At 45.1% G+C, this 18,247-nt stretch overlaps 1 protein-coding gene across 1 annotated transcript in view; it reads left to right on the forward strand.

Moving 5' to 3' along the window:
- The window catches only part of T265_12853 (hypothetical protein), a gene marked incomplete at both ends in the record, with an annotated part of 47,707 nt that overhangs the window by 20,783 nt on the left and 8,677 nt on the right, over positions 1-18,247 (forward strand). The window contains 2 exons of the mRNA XM_009165888.1: positions 1,842-2,466; positions 3,447-3,826. Of these exons, the coding sequence (XP_009164152.1) occupies positions 1,842-2,466; positions 3,447-3,826 (1,005 nt within the window). The remainder of the gene's footprint in view (positions 1-1,841; positions 2,467-3,446; positions 3,827-18,247) is intronic.

Genomic DNA, 18,247 nt, shown 5'->3' on the forward strand with positions numbered 1-18,247 from the left:
AAGCACTAAGTCCCTCCCCCATCCACCTTTATTCTTTTCTTTACAATAAGGCTTTCAAATAAGTCATGGCTGTACGGCAGTGGAGCATTGGTGCTGAGCACTGATGTCATGCTGTCGTTGATGATGATGATGATGATGATCGATGAAATAATGAGACGAACGCTGGAGGGTCTCCAAAACCCTGGTGTTCAGATGGCCTGTGTCGAAAACCTTGTCCATCTGGAATATGCGGATGACGTTCTGACCTTCGAAGGGGAGTAGAGGTTGCAGGTGTTTTTGGATGAACTGACCAATGTCATCCCGTATTTTGGTATGCACTGTGCATCCGCAAAATGTAAGGTCATGCTCGTGGACATACAGTCACTGAACACGCCACTTACGCTCCAGGGAGAGGCACTGGAAGTTGTGGAGCGTTTTACATACCTTGGAAGCTGTATTAGTTCTGATTGTTGTGCGACAGATGAGGTCAATGCACGAATCTGCAAGGCTCGGGTCGTGTTTGTTAATTTGAGACACCTATGGTGTTAGTCGGTATATCCCTAAATCTCAAGGGACGTGTGTCTCAGGCCACAGTGCGGGCTGTTTTTTGTTTGGTTGTGAGACTTTGTCTGTTCGGGCAGCCAAACTGAGACGTCTTCAAGTGTTCGACAATCGTTGTCTAAAGCTCACTGCTGGTGTGGGTTGGTGTCGGCGAATTCGTCACGAGCAATCAGAGATCGAGTTTTCAGTTGTGCAACAGGAACTTCCATTGTCTAGCGCCAGAAGCTGCGTTGGTTGGTAAGTGTGTTGCGCATGCCTAACCATCGTTTGTCGAAGAGAAACGACTTTCCATGACCAACTCAGATTAGTGGAAAAAGGGAGCTGGCCAATTCTTGACCTGGCTGAGGGGTATGAAGGACGAGAAGTTTGGGTGTTTTTGGTGCCACTCGCCTTCCACGATGGGGACCGCGTGATCCCCACTGCGCCTGGTTCGAGTCGCTGAAAGATATGGCTGCCAACCGATGTCAGTGGCGTTCTGGTTGCCAGTTTCTATCCAGATTGCCTGAGTGAATGACTGGAGGTGTAGGCACCTCGGAATAATTGTAGGGAGCTAACACTAACTCCCTTCCCCGCCCACCCCTATTCTTTTCTTCACATGAAGGATTTCAAATAAATCATGGTTGTACGACAATGAGGCATCGGTATTGAGCACTTATGTCATGCTGTAGATGAATGATGATGATGATGATGAGTATTGTTATGAGAGATTCAGTGCGCATTTATGTTCCCCAGACCGGCTAGTAGCTTATGCAAGCAGCCACCCATAGGGAGTCGTCATCTCTATTAATGAACGACGAGCCTGTCTGAATTAGCAGTATCGTTGTTTATACTCATCCCTAATCCCGCTCTCCTTAGGATCATTGAATGTCCAGCCAATAGTACGGTGATCCAGTTTGTTGCAGTTATACGGCGTCATGATGTTGAAAAAGCGATATTTCCCCTTCTAATCATCGACCAAAGTCATTTTGGTGTTTCTTATTCTTAGTTGACATTACAATGCTCCTTCTGGATTTCATTCCACCGACCACTCGATCCTAGACTATGCCCGCATGTCGAATGACGTAGGGTCCTTTGGCGAATGCTCTATTTTCCTAGCTCTGTTTGAACTCTGATGATAGCCTAAATTTCATTTTTTGGGGTCAGCGTTATCAACGCCAAATCGTTATGGTGTCGAGGAAGGTATGTCAGGGGCCTCATTGGGGTTCAGCATCCAGTTTTCCTGTGCAAGTAGTTAATTTTACGGTATAATGTGACCGGCGTAACTGAGTAGATAACCCTTCCTCCTATCTTTTCCTCAACAGAAAATTTGTCGACGACCAAGATGAACTGTGCGCCTGTTTACCTTCGGAATCCTTTCCGGGCCAACATGTCCCTTCCTGGCATATCGATCATCCACCCAATCCTAGCGGTCTTTTGCTCCCTAAAGGGATGTCCGATAGCTCACCGTCGCTAGCTATTGGCGCTGGTCCGTCACGGCCTTCTAGCTCTTCCTGTGCAGCAAGCCCCCGCTGCAATGCTTCATCCGTCGGCGCTTCAAACTCCCGACAGGCAGAACTTTCCCGAAGCGGACACAGTTTGGGTCATTCCAGTGCTGAAACACCCTGTATGGCTGTGGATTCTCCTGCTTCTCCTCAGATTACGAACCATTGCCTTATTGGGAACTCAATACTTGACCGGTACTGCTGTGGTTTGGCATTGCAGGCTACCTCAGAGTCAATCGACAGTTTCAAGGAACGACTATGTAAGCACTTGAATCAGTGGTTGGAACTTGGTCCGTTGGTCCTTTGTGGTGTGATTAGGTCGGCCAGAAAGTCCCAAGCAAAACGCTCATCGGATGCATCAAAATTCCTTTCGACACAGCAAGGCAGAGCCACTCAGTGGTGTGCATCAAGTTTACTTGTCAATACGGATAGCAAAACGGTGGAGGTAAGCGAAAAATTTTGCATTCCCTTTCCCCCCACCCCAGCGTGAGCACTTATCGTACCGTGACTTCCCAACCCAGTTGGAAATAAGAACCTATTTCATTGCTCCTTGTTTATTCTAGTAATCTGTTTGAAATGAGCTTGTAAGGAACAGGAGTCATTTGGGAACACGCCGGTTGATTCAAAGCCATTCAGTTCATCACCCGCAAAGCGTCTCTGTAGCTCAACGATATCGAGTTCATTTGATGGGAGGCTTCGGAAACTCGACGGATACGATGATTTAGTAATCTGTTTGAAATGAGCTTGTAAGGAACAGGAGTCATTTGGGAACACGCCGGTTGATTCAAAGCCATTCAGTTCATCACCCGCAAAGCGTCTCTGTAGCTCAACGATATCGAGTTCATTTGATGGGAGGCTTCGGAAACTCGACGGATACGATGATTGCAGTGAGGCACCGAAAGTGTGCTACAGCTAAACTAATGGTCTTCATCGCTTGTTCTTGCTAAATCATGTAGCTGTATTGTGTCGGTTTTCCTGACGTTGTGCCGCGCGAGGTGTGTTTTTCTTGGTTTGAGCTGTGATCAGGTCGGTCGGATTTTTGGGGCGACTTATTCTCAAGCCTTTGTCAAGCGGTTTGGCAGTTCGCGTTGTCTGATCGAAGTCCAGGTGCTATGGTCAACATTCTGTTGCGTAGACAGCTTTTGATAAAAAGGAGCGGTACAATGCATTCTATCAATAGTTTCGGGTACTCGTTGGATTCACTTTTCTCACCTTTATCCCACTTTCGAATTGACAGTTTTCTACCGTTGAGTTTGACTACAGGCGACATCAAATGTCAGCTGTGTGACCTCTCAGATAGTTTGTTCTTATCTCCAACTTATGTTTACTCCTTTGAAACCATTGTTTCTGTTTATAAAAAAAATTGATCCACTTTTGCCTACATGACTTCTCATGGAATATTCTTTCGATTTTATGTTTTATCAGATCCTGACTCTTCACCGCCCTTCGGAGGATCTGGCAGGACCACTCATGCCTATCTCTCATGCACAACCTCGAGCTGTCAGGCACAGTTTTTCTCAGCCAGGTAGTCGTTGGACTAGTCGGGAATCATCCTGTCCGAAAACGCCCCCTGATGATGCTGATTACCCGCCGTCTAAGCCAATCACTCCTTCACCGATGGTCATGCATATGCTAGAACGAGTTCTACAAGTATCTGAACGAACTCTATGTCCTTCTCTCGCCCTACGCGACTTAGAGGGCGCGCTTTACCTTATCTATTCAAGGAGTCGCGTTCTTGCTGATCTTATAACCAAACTGGGTCCTTCTGTGCTTCAAAAAACCGACTGGGCGGCAAATGCGATTGGGTGAGCGCTTTATCTTTTTTCCAAAGAGTGCCACCTTTTTGTGTGAGGTGTATCAATTTCACTCGTCTTCATTAGTGAGTGTTGAAACCGCGATCTTTCGCTCCACGTTTTGCATCCACGTAAACGTTAACGAACTCGCAGGTGTCAGTGTCAGTTGGCACGATTCTGAGTTGAATTTCTGGATAACTGACGATAAACACACCCTGTCTTCTAAGAGGGCGAAGTTAACCAGAATACGCATCAGTGCTTTGATATCAACGGTCGTCGCTTTGAAAAATCTGGGCAGACGGACTTGCTAATGGAGACGATCTCCTCTCGAATAGTACATTTTAAATAGACTTATTTGACTAGATTAAGGTATGATCGCATGCCAAAAAATCCTGTACTGTACGAAGTGCACCAGTCCCCGAAAAAAATCATGTAAGCTTTCACTGCAGATATGCACATCAGAATGGACTGCTCATTCCTACGAGACTTGAACATATGTCCTGTTATTAATTCTACTTTTCTACCTCACTGATAGTTTACAGCCAGACAGCCTTGAAACATACCAGAGCACATCGATCCTGTGTTTCGGCTAGTCGTCCAAAAACCGATTCCCAAACGCATTCTCGTCTTTCCGCCCGATCCAACTTTATATTTAAGGTAGACATCAAACCGATGAAATGCAATATCCTTTCACTTGTACTATCAGGAGTGAAATTCCGTGTGCAGGTATCCGAACCGCTACTGAAACGATCGGCTTACGATTGAGTACGTAATAATTCTGTGGATACAGACGCTTCAGTGAACGATTGCTCACTGCACATAGCCTGGAAGCATTAAATATTGGACGGGCAACTTGAGTGTTTGACCAAGGTACTGAAGATCTATCGATTCAATTAGATCATAAGGTTGACGGAAACTCGGGGACTGTGCCTACCTGATGAGCCCCAAGAAGGGCGAAACCTGTCGTGGGCTGTCGAAGAGTTTTCAGCAACCTTGTGAGTAGTTTCCTTTATGAAAATCTATCGTCTCAGTTCAACGCTGGTACTGATCATTGTATCCGGGCTCGGCTCTTGCTATTACTCAGAGGTTCACCGAGTATTGTGTTTGGACGTTGGGTTCGTTTTGAATTACCTCGTGTTTGCTAGGTCCCTTGATGCGACATTACTTCAAGTGGGAAGGGGATGGCGAGATGGCCCAAGTGGTTAGAGTGCGAATTTACCGACCGTAAGGTCCGTGGTTCGAATCCGACCTCCGCCACTCGACTTTCCCTGTCTAGGCTTGGGCAACCTGGCAGTATCCTAGCCCTCGTGCTTCCTTCGGGTGGCATGGCAGCTAGGCACAGGAAGGATGCTACAGCTGAACGCTCAAGTGGGAAGGTTCAACTCGATGACAAGACAAAATCACGTGTAATCTAGGTTGGGACAATGGGTCGATGCATTTCTAGACAGTTTGCTGTTAACCCAGCCCGGAAAGAAATTGTGAGTAGTTTCCTTTATGAAAATCTATCGTCTCAGTTCAACGCTGGTACTGATCATTGTATCCGGGCTCGGCTCTTGCTATTACTCAGAGGTTCACCGAGTATTGTGTTTGGACGTTGGGTTCGTTTTGAATTACCTCGTGTTTGCTAGGTCCCTTGATGCGACATTACTTCAAGTGGGAAGCACGGACCTTCCGGTCAGTAAATCCGCGCTCTAAACATTTGGGCCATCTCGCCCCCTTAACCCAGCCCAAAGATTGTGGGCTTGACAAGGCGTGAAATAGCAAGTTATGTTAAATGACGTGATACGTGTTCCAATCTCCCTAGAAATGTGAATACAAATGCGCATTCCTGGCGCGTAGTGTAGGCTCTAGTGTCGCTGCAGTTGTGGTTGTGTGAAGGGACAGGCGAAGGCGGTTGTGCTGCTTACAGTCTGTGGTGTAAGATTTTGTTATCGTTTTTAGCTCTTAATTCACTTGTTGTTCAGTTTATGGAAGATGCTAAGCTCATCAAATCGAGCGAAAGCAAAATGAAGCACCCGAAACATGGATTTACCGTAGAAAGTGATTTTATTGTCATTGTGTCACAACTTCAGCTTCGTGATTTATTTGCAGAGATTTATTGTTATCGAAAAACCATAGCACCAAATTAATAAGAAATCGTATCATCCGTATTATTGCTTCTATGTTCGGCATGTTACTGTGCATTAAGAGCATTCAGTTCCCAATTTTTGTGACCGTACGCAAAAGCTCAGGCATGGGCTAATTCCAACCGAGTTTACCAAAAGTGGTGATATTTTTTTCCATCCCTTTGTTAAATCGCATTAAGCGGGGCATTTCGCGCACCGACTAACATGGATCGCTGCTCCAATGTTAGGGTTTTGTCCGGGTTGATCCACTTCGTCTTTACTCTTGGTTTTTCAGACCCATAGCCACTGTTGGGAAGCTAAACTAGCTGACTTGTGCGAAAATACAACGTGTCATCGTGACTATGGCAATAGAAAAGATGCCATTGTTTGATATTCCACCCGAAATGGCTCAAGTGGTTAGAGTACGAATTTACTTACCAGAAGGTCCGTGGTTCGAACCATACCTCTACCTCTCGGCTTCTCTGTCTGGGCTTGGGCAACCTGGAAGTATCCCAGCCCTCGTGCTCCCTTCTGATGGCATGGCAGCTAGGCAACGGATGGTTCAGCTACAGCTGAGCGCTCTTATTCCACCCTTTATCCACTGATTGCTCCTCACTATCGTTTGCTCAACTGATATGGCTTGTTTGTGTGGACGTTAGTCACTGAAACGGATTGTGTTCGAATCTGTAATCGTTCACTTTTTACTGGGGTGATAATATTATCGACAGAGCAGCTCACTTCTCAATAAAAATTGCTGTCATTCGGTTCCGGGTTGGAACAACCCGACAAAATGAGGTGATATGTCGATCTGATAAGTTGGAAAATTGGTCTGTTTCGGTCTACTCGAACCATTTCAGTTGTCTGGGAAATAAGGGTTCCATGGTAGGTACTTTTCCTACGGAGTCTAAAGGGGGCATCGCTATGTGTACACCACGCAAAGGAAGCTGAAGAAGTCGAAATCACATGCCGTTTTTCTCTTTCAGATGCTCTCCGCATGATATTCCGCTGTTGCTTGCCACGGCTTCTTCTTACTGCCTACCAGCTGCTATCATACTTCATGATCACTATTCGGACTGGTGGATCGGTTAATCCTTCACACAGTAGTCAAACATCCTTTGCTTATTATTATTCGTCTTTCACTTGTGCTGTGGATCTTTTTCCAGACGGTATGCGTGATTTGCGCGCCGGTATTGACCGTGATTTTGCTGTACTCCGAACTTTCCTGTCCCCCCCCCACATTCAATGGTGATGACCATCTCAAACTGTTCACCACCAAAGCCCTTGCTTATTACTCGCTCTCCACCACCAAACTCTCGGGAGTTTTCACTACCACCACCACCTCATTCGACATTACTAATCGATACATTGTCTCTACAACTGTGAATGCCTCATGTACAGATCCCGTGCTACAATATCTATCCAGATTATTCTACGTATTTTTTCGTATTCTCTGTATGTCGTGTTTGGGTATCACCTTGGTCTTGGTTATAATTTGCAGTTTGCTCAACTTTTTCTACGATGTATGTTATTGGGTTTTGCTCTTATTTTACTTTATATTGTTCCTTTCATCACTCACCTACCACCCTTTCTGTGTTTTAAACATCCTGCTCTTAGCAATGAGTATCTCCGTTTTTTGTGTGTGAATGTTCGATTTGAGCTATTCCTTCAACGGAACCCTTCGATTAAACCTAACGATTATGCCTTTCCGGGAGATGTGAGACTCATTTCGGTTGGGTTTCTTGGTGTGATCCGCTTTTCCGTCGGACGGTGTACCAGAATTCTGGGTTGGGCATCATGCTTGAGGCTTGCTGGTGATACACACTTAGCAAAGCTCTTTCTGAGGCCATTGTGAGACGATCGAAGAACACCATAAATGAGAGATCCAGCTGGGTCTTCCAAAGTAATTTGCAAATGAATGTAGTTCGTTAGTTGCGTGAAATTGGGTAGCACACAAGACAGATGGAAACTCGAGGGTTGCACCTACCCTATAAGTCCTAAGCAAGGCAAAACTGGTAGTGGACTTTCGAAGAGGTTGCAGCAACCTTATGACTATGATAATGTGTAAGGCAGTGAATTCTTCCTAGTAGCTATTGGCTAACAGGATCCTCTTCAGCAAATGCTTGCTCGGTAGTTGATCGGTTGCACAGACTATCTCTGTTAAAACAATGAGAGCATGGAAGGCAACAGCTTACACACATGCTCGCAACTGGGCCATGTTTTACAGTGTCCATAAGCATTGATGTTCTATCCAGATAGATGGCAATGACCAGCGCAGCTGACTTTGCCCATAATCGGTTTCGTTCTTCGAGTAAAAGGGTGGCTAGCACACGTAGTGTTACGACGGACACCACTTCCTTCCGGATGTCAGGTGTATAGTATGTCAAGGAAGGTTGAACTGCTATTTGTCTTACCCTTTCGGAATGCAGACAATTGGGGTGAATATCAAAAAGTAACATGAAATGCTTATTAGGGGTAAATACCGTCAATTCATCGCATCTACAGTGATCTACACTTGTAACAGTTGAGTTTTCATCTTTGCTAGAAAGACGTCGTCCAGGATTGGACTTAGTGCACACCGTTTACTCCCCTGCAGATAGCCCACAATGACAAGATATTTAGGTAAAAACAATCGGAATGCCCAAGGAGATATTAGTTGGAATGATATGGTCAGCTGTTTTACATAGTAGGCAGCAATCAAGGTCAATGTGGGGTTTCTTCGAGCGGTTCACTACTAGGTCATCAAGTACCTGGTGTCGTTCGAAGGAAGCCCTCAAGCAATGTGGGACTGACTTTTTCGGATGGGAGCCAGGGGGTCGATCGAGATTACCTGCGATAGAAGCAATTTGGCGCTTTTAAAAATAGTCTCAGTAGTGCTCCGGGTTTGTGTAACTTCGAAAAACTGTTCATTCGATTTGGTTGTGTCCTAATACATCTGAGGTGTTTGTATTGGGACATGCGTTTTCGGTATTTCTGACCTAATCGTTGTCTGTCTGCCCACCAACTAGCTTTCCGGGGCCGCATCCATTAGTCAGCAAGCAGGATAATTTCTGGAAAGTAATCTGTAGTGTCAATTATAACTTCTTCGGGTTGTAGGGAGAACAGGGAGTTGATGGATCGTAAGTCCCTGGTAGTCCGACAGTGTTCGGACACCAGGCAGCAGTACTGCCGAATAAAAGTGCGATCCGAAGAGTTTGCCAATTCGGCTTTTTACCAGTGTAGCTGCTCGGAGTCCGTTGGAATGAGGTCACTAACTTGGTCGTATAAGTTCTCAACTTAGACTTGTGTTTGTAGTTTGTCCTTCTGCTTTTGGGTATCTTGACCTTTAGCCCAAGTAACATGAATTCCGATTAGATTGTGGTTGACGCACATTGTACCCGTGTTGGAAACATTAGGTTGGTCGTAGGGTCTTAGTTTTCGGAGTATGTTGTATTTTAGTTTCTCGGGAGTTTCTACGTACACGTTTGCAGAACGGATTCGGCACACTAAGGTAATGACGAGCGAACCGACGTTGGGTCTCGATGAGCTAATTTAACTGCACAATGTTATAGTTGACCGGTCTGACCTAAAGAGAGTGGAATAATGACCACTTAATTTGTGCCGTTAGCTATTTTGGTGGAATAATGACCACTTAATTTGTGCCGTTTGGTGTTGGGAAAACAAGCCTATCTTCTCTGTAGTCCTGGGCGTTATCCAATCAGCAAGGTCAAAATGACAGTCAATCCATTTCTCTTGTGTGGTCAAAGCCAATCAACATTAACCGGTGCTGTGATTGCTTTACTTTGGTTTCAACTAACAGGTGGACATTTTAGCCTGAGTAATGAAAAGCTTTCACCATGACAGGTGATTCACTTTATATCCTTTGTGATATGGTTTACCCATGGTGATCAAAACTAAAGGCCCCCATAGCATTGTTCCACCAAACCGACAACAAATGGGTCTGTTTTCCGACGACTCGAGCGTAAAGCACCATCGAGGCCATCCATTTTTATTGATTTTCCTCACTCCCGCTCGACTTAGGCTGTTCAGGTTTTCAATACGATGTCCACTGAATCTATGGTTAGTTTCAATTGGAGGCGCACAGAGTTCCTAGTGTTGCAATCTGATAGTACCGAACGCCATCGAAGCCACTTTATTGATCCCAACGATGATTGACTTTACCGCCGCAAGACAGGTTTTATGGGTGTCTGACCCATCACGCATTTCACAAATGTAATCTCCCCACTGTTCGTTCATGCCCCATTCAGCGTAGGTTTGCGTCTTTCATCCAATTCACCATGATCCATACTTTTCACCCGTTGTCATGCTGACTCCGATATCGATTGCTCATACTAATTAGTGGTTGTTCCTAAGCCGCCCGTGGCATACTGGATGCTTAAAGTTTCAGCCGGGAATGATCTTGTGTTCTTGACCACCATTTTCGCACAGTGATGAGTTGAGCTTCCCATATGAGCAGTATGATAGTTTACGATAGCACCGGAATCCTTTGTGTTTGTGGGACGGGTTAGTCATATGCACTCATCTGGTGCCGAAATAAGCAACTGGTGCGTTGTACTAGAACTGGCCAAGCGGAAATTTCGATGCCCAAATTCGATTGGCAAGTTACGGAGCAAATGTGGTCTCCCACAAGGTGTGGCCCCAACTACCGAGGGGAAATCGTGGAGAGCCGCAGACAAGCGTTAGTTTCCTTGGTTTTCATTTGGGCGTCAGGCATTACCAGCAAACGTCCCGTGGTTTACGTATTCAAAACAAACAAGTGTCGGGAGGCCCCCTTGATTAGAATAGTTGTGAAACAGTCGTGGCGGATGAATGTCAATAGTTACGCGTTCACGAAAGGGAGAAGGTGATGTTCTGTGATACTAAAGCCTGTAAGCAACCCGTCTGGCTTGGATCCCCATTGACACGGTGCAGGAAGGCTATAATAGCCGAAGTCACAAAGGAAATTTTGTAATTTCAAAGATCATTCCTCTTCCCGCTGGACGCACATAGCTCACTCAGATGGAGGAATAACGCTTGGTTTATCTAGCTTTCTAGTGAAGAGTAAATGATAGTTTAGCATGACACTGCTGTGATCTGTCATTCTTATAAACGAGATCTGTTTTTCCCCAGAGTTTTGATTGTTGCATAGATATGACGGTATAAACCCATGCCAGGTATTTTAGACATGACAAAACGCCAGATATGTGCCAAAGGGAGGACTTATTCGGAGGCACGGCTCCCTCGACATTTCATGAAAAAACCACCACTTGTGGGAGGCCCTGCATACCCTGAAGTGCACTCATTTTTCGCTCTCAGCTTTTGACCAGTCTTGGTAATTTTCGCAACTTCCCGCGCATGCGAAATCGAAACTACACATGTATTCAGCGCAAAGTTACCTTGGAGGATGTGTGTAATTTTGACTGTTCCATGCTGAATATGACCAGAGAAAATCAAGAAAACAAATGACCTGGATATTGATTCGTGTACCGCGATGGAAGACGGCGCAAACACAATATCTGAAAATGTGACCCCTACGATGCAATTGACAAACTCATTTGTCTCATGATAACCGCTGTGGATACTCTTGGGACTGTTCCATGCAGCAGCGTTGACCCCATCTCTGCCATGGACCCAAAGTGCCATATCGACTACCTATAGTTGATGTTTTCCTGTTTGATTGTGGTGTCACATGGTATAGCCATATGGTTGTTACTCCTAAATAACGGAGTGCTGGATGATGTGCGCGTTGTGTGTTATTGTGGACCTTTGCGCGTTCTCATCGGTTTTTCAGTAGTCCTGCATTGACTCAAGTGTGTTTGGATGGGTCAGTATCTGTGTGTTTACTCAGACGAGCCAGTCAATATGACTAAACCGCGTCATATAAATAACCAGGACTTTGAAGTGCAAACTTCAGGAGCTGTACCGCTATATGCTGCAAAACTAAAATATATCAGTTTTTTTGTTAAAATCTCTACAACCCCTGGCCCAAGTGATAAGAGCGCGAATTTACTGACCAGAAGGTTCGTGGTTCGAACCCGACCTCTGCTTCTCAACTTCCCGTGTCTAAGCTTGGGCAACCTGGCAGTACCCCAGCCCTTGTGCAACCTTCGGGTGGCATAGCAGTTAGGCACCGAAAGGGCGTTGCAGTTGAACGATTTTCTTAGTTTGTGTAAGGCAGCGAGTTTAACAGTATTGTGGGATGAATTCATTTCTTCTGCACAATATTTGCTAAAACGAAACATTAAAGAGCTGGTTGCATCGCTATTATGCAAGTAAAATACCACGTGACTTGTCGACAAAACCACTTTAGTTCCAGAGTTGTCCTCAGGTCTTGCCGAGCACAATCGATTAATCAATTGTGTTCGATAAAATATCCGCCTGTGTGGACGGCTGCTGCATGCTCTGTGTTCTGGAATCAAGAGCAAAATTCAGCTTTGTGCCGTGCTTTGACTAAGTCTCATCATCATACAGACGTAATACACTACTCATAAGGTTGGGGAAAACTCTTCGACAGCCCACGAGCGGTTTCACCCTTTTTGTGGCTCATCAGGAAGGCGCAGTCCCCAATGTTTCTTCGACCTTATATTTTACTTGAACCCAAATTGTACAAGATTAGTGAAATATACTCAATCGCAAACCAATTTGTTTTCGCAGAAGACTCACCTGGAAAACAGGTGAATCTCTCGTTTATCGTTCTAATCCGCCCTTTCTCGGAAAAGGCAGCATCGCCTCTCCGATGAAAATGGACATGCTGGTCGCCTGGGAGAAACACATTACTGCCTTCGTACACCTGTCACAGGGGAGAGAGTACGACTTTCCTCCAGACCGCCTCATAACACGACTACCCATAGTACAGAGTCTCCCTTTCCATTGGCCGACTGCTCCCCTTTGGCCTCCCCGGCTTGGCTTCACCTTGTGGAACGAAGTCCCAGCCAGTGTAGCCTGCGGGATCATTGCAGCACTCAAGCTCGACCACCAGGTCGGGCAAGTTGGTTTGATTTCGTCACAGTCTGTTGGTACTGAGCCGACGAAGTCATCTTCATTTAAACCACTACACTAGCACCTGCTTAGCCCTCAAGGTCTTGTGTCGGTATTGCAGACGATTAGACAGATTCGACACGATTCAGCACATACTTATTGGCTTTCATTTAGTAGTAAACTTCGCCTGGCACTACTCGATGACACCAATTTTTTGTCACACTAGTGGTTGGAATTTCGACTAGTATTGCTTTTTAATTATTGTTTTCCGATTATTCACGCCTCAAGGCTAAAAAGTTTCAACTCTTTGGGAAATGCATGTTTACTAAAGGTCAACGGGCTGAATATCCCAAGTGGCGAAATACTGATTGAATCAAAATTCGAGTCTGAGTTCCGTTTGATTGTCACACTATGATCGAGCCATACTGTTGGGAAGTCAGTGATTTTTTCGAAACACAACTCATGCTTGACCTCATTCAACTGCTCATGACAAGCACACAAGCGCTACCTAACTCATGCTTGACCTCATTCAACTGCTCATAACAAGCAAACTTAGAAGCACACAAGCGCTACCTGCATCCGTGAAAGTATGCTTCTGAGAGAGTTCGAATACATATTGTACGGTCTACCATTTGCTGAGGTACTTCGGCCTCGTCTTACCCAGTGATTTGTACTTCGGAAGCACGCACCACGGCACATTTGTCGAGTGCTTTGATCGATGGCTCCAACCAAAGTTGATGTTATGTCGTAGTAAGGCATATGATGGACACAGTCTAGTGCGATGTCTAACGTCCCAAAAATGGTACCAGCTGAGTTTGTAGTTCTAGGTATCATGGTTGGCTCCGCTACTTAAAATCAATTAATTTAAACTGAGCGCTTCAAGTGAATATCTATCGGCCCAGTCTTCGAGTCTGTTTTCAGGAGTGCGCTGAGCAAAACAGGCATACCAGTTGTGACATCGTCAGGGTTCGCTTCTACAGCAGTTCCATGATGCAGCTAGCTGCATTTTTCTTCACACCGTTTCCGTTGAGATCTAGCTCTAATGGCCCCAAATTACAACGTGCGGTTAGGTAGCTTGAGCATGAAGGCAGAATGCCCCTTATTGTAATGGCCGGTTGAAAATTGGCGTGACTGAATTCTAAGCCGTCTGATGTGACAAGATCTCATGAGGAATTCAGTGAAGCATTCCAATGAAGCGAGCGAGTGATCGAATATACTTCAGAGTCTCATAGGAATATGCGACCCATTCCTATGTGCATACGACCGGTGTGCATTATTTGACGAAAACTGCATTTGCATATGGGTGGGGTTCGGTCAAGAAGAGTGCTCCGGCTGTATGCAGTCCAGCATTTAGAAAAAAGACAGGTCAATGTAAGCCTTACTTTCATTTTGGGACTTCTTCGTTCAGCTGTAGCACCCTGTCCGTGCCTAGCTGCCATGCCACACGAAGGAGGCACGAGGGCTAGGATACCGCCAGGTTGCCCAAGCCTAGACAGGGAAAGTCGAGAGGCAGAGGTCAGGTTCGAACCACGGACCTTCCGGGCAGTAAATTCGCGCTCTAACCACTTGGTCCATCTTGCCCCCGACTTGGGATTTCTCTTCAGAGGGAAATCACAGCATGTGTCTTGGTATCTAAATTTACCCATGAAGTGACCGTCCCTCACTCACACTTCAGGTAGCCAAGCCCTACTGTGCTTAGACTGTGAGTTGAGTACCACACCCACTTACAATCTGTGCTAAAATGAATGCACTGGTGGTAGCAGGACATGCTTCCAGACACTTGGATTTAGGGATTAACTGGTTAGGACGTCACCCGGTGGATTATGTGAACTAGTTTCAGTGACCGCGTCAGGACACGGTAAGCTTATTGCCCGCTGTCGCGTAGTTTAGTTAGTCATCATGGACATTGACCATCAATGGTGGACCCGAATATTCTGGGTAAAAACCAAAAAAAAACCTGTAAGCTATGAAGTATCCATTCAAACTATTCGGACTGGGTGAAGTCCATGCTATCTTATCGCTTTTTTTTAACTTATCTGGTTTGGCCATGCCGTCGAAATATGGATTAGTTGCGGTGGAATTTCTCCAAAACTTTAAGGAACGGGAATTAAACGAGCTTTTTTTCGCCCATAATCAGTGCTGCTAGGAGAAAATCAGTGTCCTCATCCCCTCTACAACCATAAACCGTCAGAGGCAGTTAGTTTGTTCTTGGTCTATCAGCCACATCCGGAGTTATGTCTCCTGTACTGGTTTTGGTTGAGTATTCACGCCAGCCAGTGAACAACTTCGTTGCTCTCAGCCATGTTGCTACTTGTTTGAGGGAACTAAAGTGGTAGGAGCCAATACCAGGCGATCGTGAGAGGCAAGATGGACACTGCCTAAACAAAATAATCACGATCTAATCTGACATACTACGAAGTATCAGGCTTAGACAAGTAACCCAGAATGCACTGTCTTATCACGAAATATGCCTAGGTAGTTGACAATACAATGGCATCAGCGAGGTGGTTTTTCATGGATCAGACATTCGCCCATCCAACGAATGTTCGCCTTCGACCAAATCAACATAAAGCGAGCTACTGCGAACAGCTACAAAAACATATTAGTAACATAGTTTACCAGTTATCCATTCTTTCTGCCTCATAAATAAGCCGTTTTTCTCGCGGATGTTGTCAGTGAATTCTAAGGCGATTTGGCATTATGATCAGAAATTGTTTTGCCTGATGAATACTTTATCTCAGCTCTGACAGAATTAAAACTAAGTTCAAGCTGTGTAAGACAACAGACTTTACAAACACTGTTAAAATTCAGGTCTTGCATTCCTATGCCAAGGCTTCTACATCTAGTTTGGCCCGAAGATACCATATTTCCCTCAGCGAACTATATGGGCATCAGAACGAAGCATTCCCCCCAATGGAAGACAGTGGTAAAATTTTAAATTCATACGTATCCAAAAAAGTCCAAAATTAAAACAATAACGACACAGATTACAGTTGAAAACACGATGTCGAACATATACTGACCTGAAATATCGTTCGCCTGTTCCTCCACGTATTGGTGGAGCGAATTGTGAGGACAGAAACTCGTAAGACCTAATGTTCTGGCTATTATGATAGTCTGTCGATACTCCCAGCATTCCCGTGGGCTGTGGAAGTCCATTCGCAACATCACGAGATGCCTGGTGGAATCGAATTCAGATCGATATTGGTTAATCCCAAGTCTTCGCTGTTTCCGCAGTGCTATTCATAGCCACTGGGTTTTCGCAATTTCACCAGTCTTAACAAATATTTTTGGACACAGAACCAATCGTTAGTCATCGAATGCGGCCCATTGTTTAGAGAGAACCCTATCCGTCAAAAATCACTAAAGTCGAGTTAGTTGCGCTTGCTGTTTTACGTAGCTAATAGGGTGTCAGGGGGGCACATTGACTGGTGATCCATACTGAACGAATGGTCAACGAGCTTCCGGATGCCGCAACCACCCTAATGGAAGTTGCGTACAGGTCTGTCAAAAGTGCCATATTTCAAATGGATCGGCCTGAGAAGTGCATTATATTTCTTTGTAATGCACTACTCATAAGGTTGCTGAAAATCCGTCGACAGCCCACGACCGATTTCGCATCATATTTCGTTACCCATATCTCATCAGATGGTGTTTCGCAGAACCATGGAGTAAGCTTCCCGCGTAGTTGTGGCCTCCAAAGCCACCATCCGGATTTTTAGTCACCTGCGAACAGCTTTGCAGCCACTGCAATTGGCGAACGCGATGTCGCCTTCTAGTTAAACTTAGGTCATTTCCTATTCACACAGCACATCACTTTTTAAGTAGCTGAAAGCTCTTCGATATATATACTTGTCAGGAGGCGTCCAGACACGAAAAGTGTATGTGCAGAGAACTACGTGTCCTCACGTTACCACACGTTCGGGATTGCTGGTACTTACCAAACACGGCTTAGCAGCATTCGATCAGCGGAATCGGAGTGTGGAGTTGGTCATGACGAGGAAGTCACCATTGGCTGGAGAGAACGAACAAACGAATGACCGAAACAGGCTGTTTAGCCATCCTATGTATTTAAGCAAAAGCTCTGTATGTTTGTCCTGACTACGGCCTCGTCCCAGGTTCCCTGTTTTCTCGTCTGACAGGCTAAGTTAAGGCGTGACCAAAAAGATACAACAATAATGCACTGTGGTACCTCGAGTATCGTCGTGATCCCAAGTTATTTTCTTGCTTTTACATTCGTTTGATGGCGCTTGTCGTCGGCGGTTTATTCGTCGTAATACTGTGTACCTTCGACTTATACATTCACTTGTAAGCCAAGTTGGTTTTGACCGGAGGCCCACCTACATCAGGCCACCTAGTGTTTCAGTTTGTACGATATTCGAGATATCCTACAACATTTTCTAAACTGAAACATGAAGCCACCTGGTGCAGCACATTCAGTTGAGAAGAACATCATAAACGAGGGATTCAGCTGGGTTCCAGGTGGCCTCCTGTCAAAACCAAATTGGTGTATAAGTCACATTTCATGAAAATTAGGTTGATGTAGAGCATAATTTTGAGGGGAACTCAGGGACTGCGCCTACCCTTATGAACCCCAAGAAGGGCGAAATCGGTCGTGGGCTGTCGAAGAGTTTTCAGCAACTCATGAGTGGCGCATTACATTTATACAAGCTGTATCTCATGAATGGGGTTTTCTCCAGCTAATCAAATGCATCTATTTGTCACAGATTAGATCCCCAAGGCCTTAGCAACTCAAATGTAGAAGACATGAATCAAAGTCGCGTTCCTTTCGTGCTTGTATCTGTTTGACACTAATAGTGTTCAACTGAAATCCCGTTTCTTCCAGCTATACATGAAACCTACTGTCCAAGAGGCGTTTCAAATTGACGCTTGTATTGATCGCATTTGCGTGTTAGTGAAACCACTTTCAAAATGCTTTAGATTAGCCGGTTAGTGTTTCCATTAGTTTGCTCGTGATCGATTTCTCTGAGCTGCGCTTTTCGAAAGGAACGAGAATATGGATGCAGACCAATATAAACCTAAGGTTCACAAGTGGAAATTTATTAAGCATTGTTTCAAAATGCACAATTTACACAATGAGGCCAATGTATAATTGGGAGTTCCCGTGTAACTATAAAAAATTCACCTTTCATTTTGGCCGTATCTTTGTTTCTGTCATTGTGTATTCGTATTCGTGGTAGAGAGTTTGGTGCAGATGAACTTCTTTTTAACTAGAATCCATCTCCAGCTTGGGGTAAAAACTCAAAAAAACAAAACTGAGAACTGGATGACAGAATACCAAGGTGAGATATCTGCTGTAAGTCTCGTAAACTTAAGTGCCTTTGCATTGCTAACTACCAGTGAGGGGAAAAGG

Source organism: Opisthorchis viverrini, assembly GCF_000715545.1.
Source record: "Opisthorchis viverrini unplaced genomic scaffold opera_v5_19, whole genome shotgun sequence".
NCBI classification, from domain to species: Eukaryota; Metazoa; Platyhelminthes; class Trematoda; order Opisthorchiida; family Opisthorchiidae; genus Opisthorchis; species Opisthorchis viverrini.